The sequence below is a fragment of the Vitis riparia genome, chromosome 17, assembly GCF_004353265.1.
Source record: "Vitis riparia cultivar Riparia Gloire de Montpellier isolate 1030 chromosome 17, EGFV_Vit.rip_1.0, whole genome shotgun sequence".
NCBI lineage: Eukaryota > Viridiplantae > Streptophyta > Magnoliopsida > Vitales > Vitaceae > Vitis > Vitis riparia.
Window position 1 is genome coordinate 16,407,166 of NC_048447.1, and position 19,481 is coordinate 16,426,646.

At 36.5% G+C, this 19,481-nt stretch overlaps 1 protein-coding gene across 1 annotated transcript; it reads right to left on the reverse strand.

The window, feature by feature from the left end:
- Positions 1 to 360: 360 nt before the first annotated feature.
- LOC117904339 (serine/threonine-protein phosphatase 2A 65 kDa regulatory subunit A beta isoform) lies at positions 361 to 17,256 on the reverse strand. Its single transcript, XM_034816901.1, has 13 exons — positions 17,092 to 17,256; positions 16,440 to 16,840; positions 15,087 to 15,333; positions 13,731 to 13,843; positions 6,741 to 6,820; positions 6,303 to 6,444; positions 6,082 to 6,162; positions 3,475 to 3,579; positions 2,993 to 3,175; positions 1,997 to 2,089; positions 1,416 to 1,555; positions 1,235 to 1,301; positions 361 to 765 (listed from the first exon to the last, which is right to left on the reverse strand). The coding sequence occupies exons 2-13, from the start codon at positions 16,830 to 16,832 to the stop codon at positions 646 to 648; spliced, it is 1,764 nt and encodes a 587-aa protein (XP_034672792.1). The 5' UTR covers positions 16,833 to 16,840; positions 17,092 to 17,256; the 3' UTR covers positions 361 to 645.
- Between the last annotated feature and the right edge of the window lie 2,225 nt (positions 17,257 to 19,481).

A 19,481-nucleotide genomic window follows, 5' to 3' on the forward strand; every position in this document is an offset into this window, starting at 1 on the left:
ATTTTTTAATCAATTTTTTTTATTATTTTAGAAAATAAATGATATAAAAATGAATAAAGAAAATAGATGCGAGAAATAATTTTATAATTCATGGAATAATTTAGGATTATCATATACCAAAATGAAAAACATGACATGTGATTAAAGACCAAAAGACAGCTAATTTGGATGTTATGATTGGGTTGGCTGGGTTTTATGACTAGTTCGAGATAATCAGGCTATGCTGGTTTCATGACCAAAAGACCAAATGCTCATTATTATTCCATCAGTTTCAAAAACAGCTTTCACGCCTCCACCATAAGACTGGGGAGGCCACCAAAATTCAGAGTTACTCAACCATCTATAATAGCTCCAGTAAAATGTGATTAAAGCACCATATTATGAAAGGATATAATGATACATGGGGGCAAAGGCTATTTAACATAGGGACTAGGACTAGGACTAGGACACCTGCTAAAATCACGAACATGTAGAAGCACGTTTTCTCATAATACAAAAGCACTCATCACATTAAAGACATCAAATTGTCTTACTGAAAGCACCTCAGGTAAGACATTACATGTACCTTTTGAGTTAATTGGACTTCCAAATCAGGAAAACAAAATAAGGAAGAGTTAAGAAAAAATTCCTAATAACAACCACCACCTAGCTAGACATCATGATCTGATCACTTGCCTGTAGTGCTTGGCTTGCAAAAAACCTAACATCAACATCTGGGTCCTCACTCAGCTCAACCAAACAGGGACGAATTGTCTTGTCTACCACCTGCATTTATAAGTAATTCCCAATGAGATTATAAGTTAGCAGATGACTTTTGCCTTATCTGAAAGATGGTGTTTTCAACAAGACATCTCATGAAAGAGGGAGGGAAAGATGCAAAAAAGATGCTACTTTACCATGGGGTCTAAATATAACTTCTGTTAAGAGTGAAATTTGGCTGGAAACAATGACGTTCTTATTTAAAAATCTTGAATTCCCACCCATCCTTCTCATCAAGTTTATCAGACCAAATTTTATTGCTTTGATTCCACATTTTACAAAATTATTCACAAGACGACAAATATAACAAATAATTTTATTCAAGTTAAATCATTCCCAGTTAGCATATGCTTCTGTTTATATCACATATTGCTTTCCCTCGATCAGCATCGCCATTAAATTATTTCTGAATCTTAAAGTCACCATACTTCCAATGCACAAAGTTTATCTGAAGGGGGGAAAATTGGTTACTTACAGACTGGTCCACTATAGGAGTAAGTGACTGCAACACCTTAGCCACATTGAACTTTATGTTGGGTACCCTGTGAAATTTAACTTTCAGGCCAGCAGTCCAAGCTTTGAAAAGAAGAAAAAAAAAAGGTGGGGAGGGAAAGAGACATCTTTCAAAACCAAGCTTGAGAACTCAACAACTTCACCTGTCTTTTGCTGCATTAATGACCACTGGCAGAAGTTTCGAGCATGTAATTTCTGGGCCCATAACAGGGGCAAGGAGAGAAATTGCATGGAGGATGGTCATCCGATACAGATAGTGTGGGTTGTTAATCATATCCAAAACCTGCCAGGGTATTGATGAGTTATTTTAGCCATAATTCAAAGGCAAATCAGCATGTCACAGCTAAATCTTAATGCATTTCCATTGCCAAAGAAAAGCGTTATCCTTTAATTTTTATTTAAATATGGAAAGAAAAAAATTAAAATGAAGTATCTTTTAATCACTGACTAAATTATGCAGCCCAAGGGCCCAAATGGCTTCTTTCCCAAGTGTAAGAAAAGAAGACTTTAAAAGCTACTTTATAAGCATATTCCTACTGTATTTTTTGTTATATTGGTGCAGCATGGAGGATGTCAGATCAGACATCATCCCAAGAACCAACACTGCAGTTCATTTTATTTGGACTTGTCAGATTAGACACTTTGTATCTATGTTGAACAGCAAGATATTTGTCAATGCTTGTTTAAAAGGTACCAATTCACAGTAATATGTAATCAGAAAGACCTGTGGAATTATGTGCTGCATTGCCCAATCTGGGCCAAATTCCTCTGCAAGGCGCTTCACATTATTAGCAGCTGCATCACGAATTGAATAAACCTACAATTCACATCCAAGCCAATTAGGAAACAAATATTAAGAGATTAGGATATCACTCACTTTACTTTAAGGGCTATTTTCTTGTTAATGCTGGGTAAAGAACTGGAACCATTCATTTAAATGGATCTGAAATCCTTCTCTGTAAATTTTCTCTTTCATACATAGGAACATTTTTCTTGTTTCTTAAAATAAAAGAAAACAAAATAAAAATAAAAATAAAAGCAACAATACCAGAAAATAATCCATTGCCAATTTAAAAGATTCAATAACATGTAATAAATGTTGATACCAGACTGAGACACCAAGGAATACTGGCTTTGAAGCCCCCAGCAATCATGGTCAATGAAAGAAAACTTCTCGTATGTAATATGCCGATATATTAATTCTAACACAGTTTTTTTTTTTTGTGTGTGTGTGTGTGTGTGTGTGTGTGTGTGTGTGTGTGATAGATAAAGAGAACGTACATTAATAAGAGAAATGCCAAAAAAATGCCCCAAATCTAACACATAGTTGTGCTTTAAATTATTTTTCTGTGAAGTTGATATAGTATATACTTGGCTACAATCCAGTCCTTTCTTGATAAAGACAATGATATATTACCTATAGCATGGTATAGGATGTACATCATCAGATTGATCATATATGTTATTATCCGAGCAAAGTATTACAGTACCCCACCACTAGTAAAACTACTGCTACAAATTTCCCCATTAAAATGAGGAAAACAATCTTCACTAGTCCTTGAACAAGAAAGAAGAAAAAGGAAGCAAGATTGAGAAAAAAATAAATAAGGCTACAACATACAACAGGAAACTATTCTGAGCGTGGATGATGATCAGAGTCAAAGGAACAAGTAAAATTCATTTTACATGATCATTACTCTTAGTCTAGAACTTCACTGACCTTATCTTTTAACCATTGCATGCAAAGAGCACCAAGCTTGTCATCAAAAAAACCAACACCCAGCTGACTTGCTAGTAAAGGAATGTATTCTATTATTGCAAGCCGAACCCTCCAGTGTCTATCCTCAGCAAGCTCAACAATGGCCGGCAGTAAGGATTGAGACAGCAGATCAATTCCAATCACCTGCACAAACAGGTAATATCAACAGGCCTGAACAGAAAAATATGCATGAAAAGAAATACTGAACACTAATGAAAATTGTATTTTTCAGGATTCAGCCATGGAAAAGATTCATTTGTAGAATTTGGGCCTGAAACATTTTGGATTTGCGAACCACATATCCAGGATCATATGACCATAAACTTGCTAGGCAATATTCGCATGCCTTTTAATAAGTGGTCTCTAACAGAACCAACCATCCACCTCTCTAACCAACTGGAACAAATGAAAACCAAGAAATGACAATGGAAAAACAGACAAACCTGGTTTACTTGATCAAGCTTGCTGATAATATTCAGTCGGACATCCGGAAACTCATCTTTAAGCAGAGAAAGGAAAATGGGCAGAAGTTGATCTATTGTTGCGTCCTATAGGAATAAAGATATATATTAATTAAATGACAAACAGAGACCAAACCAGTGGATATAGATCACTCCATAGAACATCTCAGGGAAAAAATCTAGCAAAAAAGGTGCAGCTTAAAACAATGCATTGAAGAATCCTAAACTGAAATTTAAATTCCTCCAGAAAGACGACGACAAAATTAAAAAATTCATAGTCCAAAAACCACTACACAATCCCAGGACATCCACAGTATAATTTAACATCGTACAAGTAACTGTTAAGACTCAAGTCTGGGAAATTGCTTCTGTTTACCCACCAAAAAAAGTAAAAAAGACTCAAAGTCTAGGAAAACACAAATCATGAAAAACAGAACAAAACAAAACATGCATCGTCCAAGGATTCATGACACATTAATATAAACATCTTTACACATTCGCATTTTCATTTCATTTTGGCAACTGCTGTGCAATGTAGATGAAAGCAAGGACTCAAATAGCATGATTAGAAAAGCCAAACCTTACAACAAATGGCTGTTGAAGAGCTCCTGTAAGATTCCAAAATTTACTTCCATCTCATGCCACTTATCAGCAATCCAAGAGAGCTATGATGCAAATGTACAACAAATATAAAACAAAGCCCACCTAGTTGGCATAAACCACGCAAAAAAAGACCAATATTTTTGAGAGCTTGTATTGGGTGGTTGCCCAAAGCAACGTTGAAACCATTAACATGCTTCCATGAGAGTGGTCCAAGAACAAACATGTTCCCTGATATTAGTGTACTGCACAAAGAAAGCAGCAAGACGAATTATCATCTTTTTCTGCACTGTCTAGTTCCTCTCTTTGTGATGTAAACTGTTTACTACTGTACGACTGCTGTGCATCTGGACTTTTTGATAGCTCTGGAAAACTAGGGTCTTCTGAATGCGTGCTATTCTGGATAGAGGAAAATATGAGGATCATTGTAGAACAGGTTCAATCTAACAGGAAGCTGATCTGGAAGGACACAATTGCACCCCAGAAAATTTTTTGATAGGCAAAAGGATCATGTATAGAAAGCACCAAAATAAAAGGAACAAAGTACACACGATGTATACATATGTTGCCAAAGAAGGCAAGCAAGAGGAAAAAGGAAGAAGCAAAAAAATAAACTCTCCCCTTACTTAAAATTAATCCAATCTGCAAACCCTCCCATGGTTAAAGAATGGTCATCTAGATACAGTCTGACCCAATCCAAAAAAGAATTCATGAAAGATAGCTTAATTGCTTGCCTTGATTGCTAAAGAATCTTCAAAAGCCCCCTCATTTCTTTCCTTCCACAAAGTCCAAAACATACATAAAGGAGCAGCCCTCCAAGCTTTTCTCCGTTTCTTGCCACAAAAGTTCCATGCCAACTCAACAAAGTTCCTAATCGCACCCCAGAAAATAATGCCTCATACAGTGTTTTAAACTTTCCACACTCTGGTACTTGTGCTGCTAGATACTCTGCACCGGAGATTTGGGCAAGTGTATCTCATTCCTCTTTACCCGACCTTGGGATGGTTTTGCAGCTCAATTAGCAGCCTGTAAGTATAGCTGAACAGGTTATCATTTCAGCCCTAAGAAGCTCCCCATCTTTTCTTCATCAAGCAGTTCAGCAATTGAAAATGCCATTCCCATTATTCAGAGGCTTCCTAAAAGGAAATTCCAGTATTTTCCTAGAACTAGAAGATTGAGCACAGCAGCTCATGAGTTTGCCAGTGGACTCTAAATGTTTACTTCAATGCCCACCTTTACTAGCAGAGAGTAGCTGAAGGCACAGAAACTGATACATTAAGCAAGGGCTGAGGTCTGGGTGCCTCTTTCTTGGAAGCAGAATTTCAGTTAAAAGAGAGGAGCCACCTCCTTGAAGCATCAAAGAGGTCTTTCTTTTCCTCCTTGAGAAGTTACATCTTGGCTTCTCAGGTGCCTATAAAAAGGGTTACTGTGGCCACAGGTGTTTTCTGCTGAATGCTTTTTCTCTGTTTCTTTATTTTCTTGATACATCGTCCTTCTATACACTTACGTTTCCTGGTTAAACAATGGATTCTCATTTTAAAATAAAAACAACGATAATAGCAACTATAATACCTGTGTAGCTAAGCCCATTAAAAACAAGTAAACAGGTCACACACCACACAAACGAATTTCTTATCTATCATATGTAATACACATACATACATACATACATACATACATGAATGCATGCATGCATACACACACACACACACACATATAAAGAAGCTAAAAAGAAAAACAAAACAAAACAAAAGGAAAAAAATACAAATAATAAGAACAAAAAACAGCAGCCCTAGAGACCAATCAATTATTTAGGTGGTGGGATGCAGATGAGGAAATGAAAATTCATTAATAGGATAGAACCCCAAGACCATGTTCCACTACCCCTACAGCTTTGCCTGCAAGTGTGAAACCACACTAGAAAGTAAATAAATGGTTCAACTACCTCCAACCTGAATAATTATATACATACTAATATGGTACCCTTACCTTTCCTAAAACAGGTGCCATTCCCATAATAACTGAAGCCAAAGCAGAACGAACATGCTGGGAAGAATCTGATGATAATTCCTGCAGAAGGACATTTTCTAATCTAGTCACAAATTTTAAGACAGATGACAGATAAGCAGTGGTAAATAGAACCCCACCATGTAAGCCCATAAGAAACTTCATAGCATAAAGAAACTTAAAACTTTTGCAAGCATGTATACCTTCACACAAGGAAGAATATGCTGAATTGCAAGTTCTGGGTTCAAAATCCGGCAAAACTTTGTTACTTTTCCTGCAGCTGCTATGCGTACTTCAGCCTCATTGTCACGAAGCAACCGAACATATGCAGGAACCAAGTCTGACCTGCAAAATATCAAATAATTATCAATTATAAGTCAAATAACAATTATATAAATAATTTGTTAAAAAATGGACACAGATCAGGAATAAACCAATCCAAAAAATTTAATTATTATCTTAATACAGTTGTTAAATAATTGAAGTGTTAAAAGCAGTTCAAGGTCAGAATTTTAGATAAGACATGAGAGAAAAACACTAGTCAAGAAAAATATTAAGCTCACAGGATTTAACAATAGAATTGGGGTTACATGAAAGAAATGCAAAACACAGTAGCTTATCATCAACAGGGAAATATTTACCTGGTAGGCTCAGGACCAACAGCTTCACATAGCTCATATAATTGATTTGCAACCATATAGCGAACACGCCAAGACTTATCCTGTTCAGGAAAAAATTTCTCATACACAATGATCAAATAAACCATATTGTGACACTTCTAACTATTTTTATGAGAATTATGACTCAATAGTATGAGTTTGCAAAGAAAAATAACAAACTTATGTTATTTGCACATGTTTTATAAAAATAAAATAATTTTCAAATTTTCAAAAATCCTATAACAGGAAGAGTTCTTGTTTTGGGCCTGCAAAAAAACTTCCGTTGGGCCGGCAAAGGGTACTGGGGTGGGGGAGAGGGCCCGCTGAGGAGGGCCAAGTGTTTGAAGTCTTTAAAGACTTAGTGGAGATGGGCCGGCCCATGATGGAGCCTTCTAAAGGCCTGGTGGAGGTGGGACGACCCAATTTGGAGAATTTAAAAGGGGTTAGGGCAAGAGAGGGAATTGTTTGGTTCCCAGCTGGGGTCGCTTCATCCGGCCGTTAATCTCTCTGTAATCACCGACAAAGCGTTGATGGAGGCGGCTTCCAGGTATTCTTATCAATCCTCTTGTTCTTTGTTTTCTTTGGGGAAGCGGGAAATCTCTCTTTCTTCTACTCCTTCTGGGCGGGACGGGGAAGGTGTTACCATTGCCAGGGTTTCCGATTGGGGCAGAGGTTCAGAAGCCGTAGGGGGAGCTGTTATGCCCGTTAAGGATGATATTGGCGGATGGGAGGGAGGCCGAGGTATCGGATTTGGTGGGTAGGGAGTCTGGGAATTCCGAGGAGGTGTCAGAGGGGGTTTCGGAAAGGGTCTTCCAAGATGATGAGGAGGAGAGGGTCGAAGATGGGGAACTGTGTTGGCATTCTAGTAGCTTGGATAAGTTTAGTCGCTATCTTGGAATGCAGACGGAGGGCTTCGAAGGGGAAATTTTGTTTTTGCTTAAAAGAATGAAAGAGAGGAAACTTCAAAAAGGAAAGTTGAATGGTAGAAAAAGGAAAAAATTGGAGTCGTCAAAATTCGAAAGAGAATTGAGAAAGTTGGAATGAACAGTGAACTATCTTGGAAGAGGAGGAGAAGGGGAGGGAAGTACGAGCAGGTCTAAATGAAGTTCCGACTACTTACTTGGAATGTGAGGGGCCAATAATTGCGATAAGATGAAGGTGATCAAAGCTTTGATAAAGAAGAATAGGGTGGATCTGGTTTGCTTACAGGAAACCAAGATTCGGGAAATGTCAATGGGCATTATCCGTAGTTTAGGAGTGGGAAGATTCCTTGAATGGGGAGCTGTAGATTCAAGGGGCGCAGCTGGAGGTATAGTGGTGTTTTGGGATAACAGGGTGTTGGATTTGGTTGACCTTCAAAAAGGATTGTTCTCTATTTCTTGCATTTTTAAGAGCTGCGAGGATGGTTTCATATGGATGTTTACAGGGGTTTATGGCCCAACATTGAGGAGGAACAGGGAGAGTTTTTGGGAGGAGTTGGGGGCCATTAAGGGGCTTTGGAATGGGTCGTGGTGTATTGCAGGGGATTTTAATTTCATTCTAAGTCCGGAAGAGTGCAGCAAAGGAGGGAGCTTGAATTCAAACATGAGAAGATTCTCAGAAGTTATAGAAGATCTAGAGTTAAAGGATATGCCTATGGTTGGGGACCCTTTTACTTGGATTGGAGGGGTATTACTAGTCTTTTTTAAGGCTGGATCGTTTTTTGGTTAATGAGGGGTGGGACAGTCATTTTGGTGATGCGAGGCAGTTTGTTCTACCAAGATCGGTGTCCGATCACTTTCCGCTTCTTCTAGATGGAGGGGCCCTGAGAAGAGGTTCTTCCCCGTTTAGATTTGAGAATATGTGGCTGAAAGTGGAAGGTGTTAAGGACCTATTGAAGTATTGGTGGGAGGAAGGTAGCTTCAGTGGATCCCAAGTTTTATCTTGGCCGAAAAACTAAAATTTATGAAGGCTAGGCTAAGCTGAAGGAATGGAACAGAAACACCTTTGGTAGGGTTGAATATAGAAAGAATTTGGCTTTGGAGCAGATGGAGTTTTGGGATGCCAAGGAGAAAATTAGCAGACTGTCATTGGAAGAGTTGGAAGCTAGAAATGAAGCGAGGGAAGACTATAAAAAATGGGTCTTACTTGAAGAAATCACGTGGAGGCAAAAATCTAGGGAAGTGTGGCTGAAAGAGGGGGATAGAAATACCATTTTTTCCACAAGATGGTCAATGCTCACAGGAGGAGGAATAATGTGGACAAAATTAAGATTAATGGAGCCTAGGTTACGGAGGAGAATGGAATTAGGGAAGGGATTGCCAATGCTTTTAGGTCGTTGCTGTCCAATCCGAGGGAATGGCGCCCTTCTGTTTCCAAGCTGCAGTTTGAGACTTTGGAGCCTTTGGACGCTAGTGCCTTGGAGATTCCTTTTACGGAAGAGGAGGCCTCTGATGCACTATTGGGCTGTAATGGGGATAAAGCCCTGAGGCTAGATGGATTCTCTATGGCCTTTTGGCAATTTGCTTGGAATTTCATGAAGGCTGGTGTGATATGTTTTTTCAAGGAATTCTATGAAAATGGCAAATTTGTTAAAAGCCTAAATGCAACTTTTATGGTCCTAATTCCAAAAAAAGCAGGGGCTGAAGACTTAGGGGATTTTAGGCCTATAAGCTTGGTGGGAAGCTTGTACAAGTGGCTAGCCAAGGTCTTAGGCTAAAAAAGGTGGTTGGAAAGGTGGTCTCCAAGGCTCAAGGGGTGTTTGTGGAAGGTAGACAAATCCTAGATGCAGTGTTGATAGCTAATGAAGCCATTGATTCGATTCTCAAGAATAATGAAAGTGGCATTTTGTGCAAATTGGATATAGAGAAGGCGTATGATAACGTGGACTGGACTTTTATTCTCACAGTTATGCAAAATATGGGTTTTGGGGAAAAATGGATCAGGTGGATTAAGTGGTGCATATCCACTACAAGTTTCTCCGTGTTGGTCAATGGAACCCCTACGGGCTTCTTCCAAAGCTCCAGGGGTTTGAGACAGGGTGATCCCCACTCCCCTTATCTCTTTGTGATAGCTATGGAGGTCTTTAGTGTTTTTCTCAAAAGGGCTGTAGAGGAAGGTTTCTTATCGGGTAGTAGGGTGAAGGGTAGGAGTGAAGAAGGGGTCCTAATTTCCCACTTGTTGTTTGCTGATGATACACTGGTGTTCTGTAAACCTTCACAAGATCAATTGACTTATCTTAGTTGGTTACTTATGTGGTTTGAGGCCGTTTCGGGATTGAGAATAAATTTGGAAAAAAGTAAACTCATTCCAATAGGGAGGGTAGAGAATATGGATGATCTTGCTTGGGAATTTGGTTGTAGACTAGGTAGTCTTCCAACCACCTATTTGGGGATGCCCTTGGGTGCTCTTTTTAAGTCAGTTACAGTTTGGGATGGTGTGGAAGAGCGCTTCCGAAGAAGGTTAGCCATGTGGAAGAACAATATTTATCCAAGGGAGGGAGGGCGACTCTTATTCGAAGCACGTTATCGAATTTACCCATCTATCTAATGTCATTGTTATGCTTACCAAGCTCAGTCAGACGGAGATTAGAGAAAATCCAAAGGGACTTCCTTTGGGGTGGGGGCAATTTGGAGCGAAAGCCTCATTTAGTAAGATAGGAGTTGGTGTGTTTAAGTAAGAAGAAAGGAGGTTTGGGGGTCAAATGCCTTTCCTTTCTCAACAAGGCTCTTCTTGCTAAATGGAATTGGCATTTCGCAAATGAGAGAGAGGCTTTGTGGAATCAAGTGATTAGAGAGAAGTATGGAGAAGATAGAGGGGGTTGGTGCTCTTGGGAAGTGAGAGAGGCTCATGTTATGGGGTTGTGGAAAGGAATAAGGATGGTTTGGAAGTTGGTGAGCGATAGGATGGTTTTCATTGTTGGTAACGGGAGGAGGGTGAGATTTTGGAGGGTGAAATTTTGGAGGGATAGATGGTGCGGGGATTCTCCTTTGTGTATGTCCTTTCCTTCTCTTTTTGCTTTGACTGTTGAGAAGGAAGCGTAGGTGGCAGGTATTTGGGACCCCTTGGCTGAGGGGGGTTGGGGGGGTTGGAACCCCTGTTTTTTAAGAGCTTTTAATGATTGGGAGGTAGAGGAGACGGAAAGATTTTTGGAGAGGCTACATGGTAAGAGAGTTATTGAGGATGTGGAGGATATGGTGTCCTAGACTGAAACTAAGAGTGGTAAATTCTCGGTCAAGTATCTCTATGTAGCCCTTGAAGCGGGTGGTTCATCTCTGTTTCCTTCAAGCTATATTTGGAATGTGAATGTGCAGCCCGAGATTAGTTTCTTTGCATGGGAGGCTACGTGGGGCAAAGCCTTAACCTTGGATATGGTCCAGAAAAGAGGATGGACATTGGCAAATAGATGTTTTATGTGTCTTGAGAAAGCGGAGAACATAAACCATCTTCTCCTTCATTGTTCAAGAACAAGGGTGTTATGGGATCTACTTTTTACTTTATTTTGGTGTCTTGGGTTATGCCTTCTTCAGTTAGAGAGACTCTTCTAAGTTGAAATGGTTTTTTCATGGGCAAAAAACGCAAGAAGGCGTGGAGAGCTGCTCCTCTTTACATTTTCTGGACGGTTTGGAAGGCGAGGAATAGATTGGCATTCAAGGATGATATGTTATCAATTCAGAGACTGAAACACTCTTTTATCCTTTCTTTGTGGTCCGAGACTAAGTTGTTCATAGATGATTGCCCTCTAACTATAGCTAATTTTATTGATTGGTTGGGCTCTAAGTAGGATTGTAGTGTTGGGCTATCTTTGTTTTTTAGCCTTGTTGAAGGCAGGTGTATAGGTATTGTATACATTGAGTCGCTTTTTTAGCGTCTCTTTTATATATGAAATCTTATTTACTTATCAAAAAAAAAAAAAAAAGGAAGTGTGTACATTTATAATCTTTGCAAAAAACCCAAATGAACAAACAAATGAAATAGCAACTGCTGCTTAAAACTCTTAAGCTATATCTAGTACTTACAAAAAAAAAAAAAAAGGAAACAAGTTCAAAGCCACACCAGCAGATGAGAAAGCCAACTAACCTATTTCCTTCCCAAGATCTCCAATCTAGTATTATATGACAAAAATCACTAAATTAAGTCCAAGAAAATATAAAACATATCTTTTCTTCTATTTGAATGGTTACTGAGTTGGCAGACCCCAGTGTAAACCCACAAAATGAAGGAGTTTGCACTTGGTTCCTAAATATAATGAACCAAAAACTAACATGAGAATTAACATTTAAAATATGATTAAGGTGTAAATGCTCCTATACAAAGGGAATGCATCCTACTACTGTTTGAGCAGATATTCTTGTTGCAATATAAGAACACCACATCAGAATTTCTTATTGCATTACGAAAAGTTTAAAAAGAAATCCAAGTCAACATCAATTTCAAGAAGAAACAAGCAACACTAGACACATATCTTAGGAAGGCCTCCTAGACAGATCATATGGATTAGGTTGCATATCAGGAAATTATTAATTTATGTAATATGTAGGTCCTATAAGGAACCATACAGATTTTTCTATAATGTATCATCTTACAAATTTCCAACTGCTTCCAAATTATATCCCTAATGCCTTCACATATATGTGGTCAATTATGTTTAAGCACCTTTCATCACTAAAGATGATAGTTGCTCCACACATTCTGTGTATGCATCCTACTTGTCATTTATTTTTAAACATCATGGATGAAAAGTGTTAGTACATTATCCTATCAAAAAAAAAAAAAAAAGTGTTAGTACATTAGGCTGTAAGTTGGCAAATTTTTACTTTTTGATAGGTAAAAGCACAGAAAAATCATATATATATATATATATATATATATATAAAGAATGAATAAAGGGCACCCAAAGGCCAACCCAAAGCATACAGGGAGTATACAATAGGCGTTTGTAAGTTGGCAATTTTGTTCCATTCATTCCTGTTTATGACTTTTCTAGATTGTGTCTTACTGTTGTTGCATGTTCAATCGTAATAACACAGGTAAGATTAGAAGGGTCCAAGAAAGATCAATTGGAATTAATTAAAGCATGGAGTGAACTATAGGTTTTAAAAATGAGCGTAAATATTTTAAAAGTGTTTTTCAAAATCTCCTTAAGCACTCAAGCACTCCTAAAAGCGCCCAAGTACTCGTGGCAAAGATCCAAATCTCTCTAATTTTTTTTTCAAATTTTAACTTGTTTTATATTGGAAATTTGAGATTCAGTCTACTTGGTATTTTTATCTTATAAATACCATGCCAAAAATGGTTTTTGCTCTTTGATGCAAATCCTGGAGAAACCATTATTAGCTTTCCCCACATCCCGAAACTCTCAAGAAGTTCATCTTTGCACTCTTTGGGTTGAGAAAGAGATTTGCATCCCCTCAAGCACTGAGGTAGAATCCATTGGGAGCACGTGTGGTGCTTGCATCGCAAACATGGAGTTCAATATAGGTGCTAGAGAGTAAAACTTAAGGATAGCATCTACAAGGTAAAACTATATATTGTTCTTTTGATAGCGAATTTGTGATTAGAGGTTTTTGACTCTATGATTTTTACATCCACATAGTCTTTAGGAGACCATGTGGGTTGTTTTCTAAGTAAAAAATTTTGTTTCCATTGCACTAATTCTACTTTTTCTATTCCATACATCAAAGGAGAAATTTAAAAGTTAATAATTTTTGGGCTAAAAGGATCAAACACCAATTCGCCACCCTCTAGTTATTTCCTAATCAAGATCTATTAACTTTCAAACAGAAAATTAGCTCATACAATCAGAATACACTTACCTAATAGTGAAATCAAAGGACAAATAATTAAATCAACAATAGAAATAATCCCATAGCTCAAGGCTCACCACATCAAGAACTTGAACACATAAGATGAAGATCAAAGAAACTTTAAAATATGAATAAGCAAATCCATGGAAATAAATGTTGATTAACATATCCAACTTTATGGATGTACCTGAGAGAAATTCACAATTACGGGAAGAATATGTGCTACACAATCTTGAGGTTCCAACAGCTTTCCGAGAGCTGCACAACCCTCAACAGCCAATAACCTAACAGAATCTTGATCTGAAATGAAGATAAATTGTAAGCTAACAACCCAAAATGGCTATCATACTTCCAATATAAAAAAATACCAGCAAAAACGAAAGAAAAACAACTTTTTCATTCCAAGATTTTCCTCTATTATCACTCCAATCCTAAGCCTTTTTTTTTTTTTTTTTTTGATAGGGCAATTAAAAGAAATTTATAAAAAGCGGACCAAAGCACACAAGTTGCATACAACAGGCACCAAACGGCTCAATCCAATCCTAAGCCTTTTGCTATTCACATAACCCCACATCATACTATGAAGCCTTCCAGTTAGTGGAAATTCTAAAAAAGTCACCATCATCGATCAAACTATATGACATTGAAAACTTTCCCACACTTAATAGTGGAACATAAAAATTTATCTTTGTAAAATGCCCTAAGCTATTATTGTCTCCATTTGTTTTTATGCTATATAAATAGTGCATTGCTACAAACAATATAATCTTTTTTGTTAGCATACTGATGTAGTTTTTTTTCTTACCTGGAAGTTCAAATTAGAGTCATTCATGCAGATTATTTACCTGATTGTTCTTAGTGATGGCTGTAGCAATAGATTGGTGTTATTTACCTTGTATACTCCCTTTGTTTCCCTCCCTTTAATTGAACCAAATTTAATATAATTCTTATTACCTATCAAAAATGGCCACTTGGAACCATGCTAAGTTAAAAATTTACCTTATTATTATTAGTAGCAAATTTATAATCCAAAATTTTAGTAATTTTAGTGACAGAACATTAAAGCTATTTGCTTCATACACAGTATATAAAACCAAATACAAATATAAAAATTTCGCAAATTAGAAAATTAAAAATTTATATTTTTGAAATTTTACCCTTGGCTAAGGCATAAGACCGCCTGCCAAGATGGAGCAACCTAAAAACCACAACCATAGTTTAAAATTAGTGCTCTCCCAGGCACCCACATCTTTATCAGCACTATAAGTGAATACCCATCCAACATATGAGGTGGATGTATAAAAATAAAGCAATCTCGTAAGCAAAATGGTGCCAACATTTTTCAATGATGTAATTTTTATGTTCAAGAGTTTATACCCTATTTCCCAGATAACCAACCTAAAGTTAGGCCAGGGGTGACAATTGTGCTTTCATTTTGTTACAAGAAAATTGAACAAATAACTCAAATAGAAAAGTGTGTATGCATATCATAGCAATCAAAGAGCGGAATCAAATACACATACATATTACAAAATCCACATACCATCCTGTGTCAGATCCTCAAATATTGACATGATGTCAGCCTTCAAATGAGCGGCTTCAACAGTAGCAGCAAACTTTCCCAGATTTGATGCAGCAGATCTCCTCACCATTGGCATGTCATCTTGACACAGCTGGCTATATATTGCTCGTAATTCAGTTTTTAATGTCTCTGGAGCGCTGGGGTAAGCAATATGAAATAATCCACATGAGGAAACTCGAGCAGTAAACCACTCGCCAGCAGCCAATCTCTGAATGTTGGAGATTACATTGTGTGAATAAAAAGAACAACTACACAGTAATGGTCTTAAATTGTGCATTTATATATATGTGTGGATGATAACCTTATACACAATAGGAGAATGAGGGAAAATAGAACCTATTAGACCAGATAAAGAGGAACATCAACAGGAGAGAGGAAACAATATTATAAGTTACAAAAAACAATTAAATATACATCCTTGGAGAACATATAACCCTAGTTCTCTATAGGTTACTCAAGGCCCAGGAAATTTCAGAAGACAGAAAAAAAAACATCACTAGGATAAAAGATTCAAGTACTCACATCTTTATATTAGAAAAGAACAAGCATTATCAAAGATAAAATGTTTTTAGAATATTAAAACTCCATGCATTAGATGTAACTAAGGAAGCATTACAACACTGTATCCAAGCATCTCTTCATTTAACTAAACCACACACAACCCACAATAGGGCTTACACAAGTAGTGGTGGACTGCATCTGAGTAATGAATAGCCATCTCCCATGCAAAAATAAAATAAAAGTGAGAACAGGAGTGAGTAATTGCATGAGCATGTTGTTTTGTCACATGGGTCAATGGACACTTAAACTGGGTATAAAGTGCAAATTCATCAGCTAGCATTCATCACCAATCAAACGCATAGGCATAGAATAACTGTGGGATGCAAGCTGATGGTCCACAAGGACTTAACAAAGGAGTATATGCTTCTACATAAAGCTAAATTAGAGAGGAAAGACCGTATATTCATGTTGCCTACCCAAGGCTATTCCAATTCAGGCTGTGTTAGTTTACTTAGTTTACCAGCAAATTCTCCATTGTATAAGCTTGGACATTGAAATTTGATTGCATCTCTAGTCCATTTTTATAACAGCCTTCTTCATGCCCTCCTCTAAGTGAATCTGAATAATTATTCAAGATACACTGACCTCTCTACTTCATTTCTTCTTGTGCAAATGTATGAAGGTTTTATAATTATAACAATACTGAAAAAGTTTCCTAAGCATACTACATTATATCACTTGTATTCCACAAGAGCCACAACAAAGAAACCGAGATCAAACAACAAAACAAAATAAACCAATCAATCATCTGACCTTCACCAATGGAATGAAGGCTTCCACCAAATCTGGCTCCCTCATTTGAGCTCCAATCCTGCATAACGACTCCACCGCTTTGTCCCTCACACAAGTTTCCTCAACAGTGCAGAGGGTCTCCAATGGAGGAAGCAGAACATTCGCGTGCTCAACACCTCCGACATAGGGAATAAATACCCCCAATTCTTCAGCCATCGCAAGAAGCACCTCATCATCGTCATCATTATTCTCGCTCAGAAATGGAATCAACTCCTTCCTAGTCCTCTCCTCTCCTAGCGCCCTAGCAATCGTTGAGAGCCGCCGGATCGAGTTCAATCGAAGCTGAATGTCCTCGTTCTTTAGCTCATCGATCAAAACCGCAATTGGATACAGAGGCTCGTCAATCATAGCCATCTCGGAACCTGCAAACGCGGAAACAAGATCCTCAAACAACCAGATTCGATCTAACTATAGCCCCTGTTTGGTTGCTCGGAAAAAAAAAAATGAATTCAAACAACACATCTGTTTTCATTTGTTTCCCCAGAAACCAAAAAGAAAACAATCGAACAAGAAACAACAACCAAAAAAACCCCAAATTTTGAACCAAAGAGAGGATTTGAAACGAGATCTGAAGCAAAAAATCAAGGAAATTCCAAGAGTATTGAAGCCATACAGTGGAAATGTGAGAAGAGGAAGGGGCAATTTGGGAAAAGTAAGATCTGAGATCGGAGGTGAGGAAGGCGAAGCCCGTCTTAGAATTTTGGACTCGAGAGAGAGAGGAGCCTTCTACCTAGGGCTCGAGAGTTGGAAACGACGTCGTAAAGATGGATCTGATTGGGTGGTGCTGTGGGGCTTTGAGTTTTGACCCTGGATTTTTTTTTTCTTTTTTCAATTTCTTTTCCACTTTTCTTCTTAACACTCGCGGAGTTTGCACAGCCGTGCTTTCCGGAAATTTCATTTCACGGGAAAATTATGAATGGAAATTAAAAAATATATATATAATAATATTTATTATTTATTTTATTTTAAATAAAATTTAAAATTAAATAATATTTAATATGATTAAATATTAAATTATTTGTTTTTATGATATTTTATTTTTATTAAACATTAAAAAAAATATATACTATCATATTATTTTTTTCATTTAAAAAAAATAAAATATTTAATTTTTCCTATTCAACTAAAAATTTATTATAAGTCATAAAAAAAAATATAAAAACAAACAAATTAAAGTGTAAAAATAAATTATTTCTAATAAAAATGTAAAAAAAGCAAACATCCTTTAAGTTTCTAACTTCTTTTGCTAAGATTATCCAAACCTATAATCTTAAAGATTATTAATAACATCACAAAATCATGCGGTTATTTATTTCATTCCTCTGTCACATATAAAGTAAAAAATAAAAATATATATTTAAAATATTACTATAATGAATTTATTAAATCCAGATGTTCACCCACCTTTTATTTTTCAATTATCTCACCTAAAATATGATTTTAATTTGTTCATAATAATTTTAAGTTCTTTATATTACGAAAGGGACTTATTTTCTATGGCTTTTAAAAAGCCAAAATATTTGTTTAAAACTTATCTTTGCTTATTTGATTAATTTTATTAAAAAGAAAAAAAGAAAAAAAACCCTTAATCCTTATTTGGATTGGATCGTAGAAAATGAGTTTCAGAAACTAGGGCTAGTTTTAGTTTATATTTTCAAAAACTGTTTTATGTTATTGAGAATAAAAAAACACAAAAAATTTGTTTGGGGAAGGGAGTGTATTTTTATTTTTTGTGTTTTATGTGTTCTCAAAAACCACTTTTTTAAAAATAATAAAAAAATGTTTTCATGGTTTTTTCACTGTTCAAATAATAAATTGTTATTGAAATTACTATACTTACACATGGTGACAAAGTCATCATTTGTTTAAAAAAATTATAACTAATGTAAAATTTTCAAAATGGAATAATTTTTTTAAAAAAATTTAAATGAATTGTGTATATAAAAATTATTTATATATTTATAATATAAAGTTAATTGAAGAAAACGCTTTATTAATTAAAAAAATAACTTTGATACATTTTTTTTTGTTTTACTTATTCTAAAAAAAAAATTCATTAACTCAACCAAAACATGTTCTTTTTGTTTTTTAAAACAAAAACTATTTTCCAAAATTCAATTTTCAAACACAATTTTTTTTTTTTTTTGAAAACACAAAAAAACTGTTCTAAAAAACTGTTTCCCAAAATAGTTTTAAAAAAAGCAACCAAACAGACCCTATAGCTCATGCTATAAACCGGTAAAAACACAGTTGGGTAGCATTGTTGTTGTCATCATCCTTTTTTGTAATAACTGCGCCTGCTACAACCAGCACCAGGTAACGGACCTAACGGTGCACCTCCAACACACATCTTAGTATTTGCCCCAACCAACTCGACATCCTGAGGCCAGTTTAGCATTGTGCTGTGTAGTAATGAAACAGAGTTAATAGATACCAGTCCGTCTACCTGACCAAAAACTGAGCTCCCATCAATCTGGACAGAAAAAGTTGGTGTCCATGGCAACTCTTCCTCCATCTGATTTTACATGACACTTCAAATAAACACCATATTAGTTTTCAATCCTTAAACCAACGCCAAAACAGCAAAACATATTCGAGATTTTCAGGAAGCTCCAAACAGAGGGGAAGTGAAAAAAACATGAGATCAGTTTTTGGTAGGCAAACAAAATAATCATAAACTGCGTCTAACAAGAAAGGGTGCATCGAGGTACACAAGTAGTATACAGAGGAGATCTAAAGGAGGAGAGGGAGAAAAGAAACATACCACTTCCCTCCCTTACCTTTAACCCAAACCATCAATTAGATCCAACAAAGACAAGGAATTCTCCTATATGGACTTTCCAACCAACAAACAATGAATGCCAAGGGGGTCATGGTAATGAGATATTATAAAGATGGTCATACCAAGCTGAAACTAGTACAATAAAAATATAGAATTCAAAGATGAAGCAAATTTCTAAAAACAATGCTTGGCCAGAATATTTCAGCTAAATGTAAGGTTAT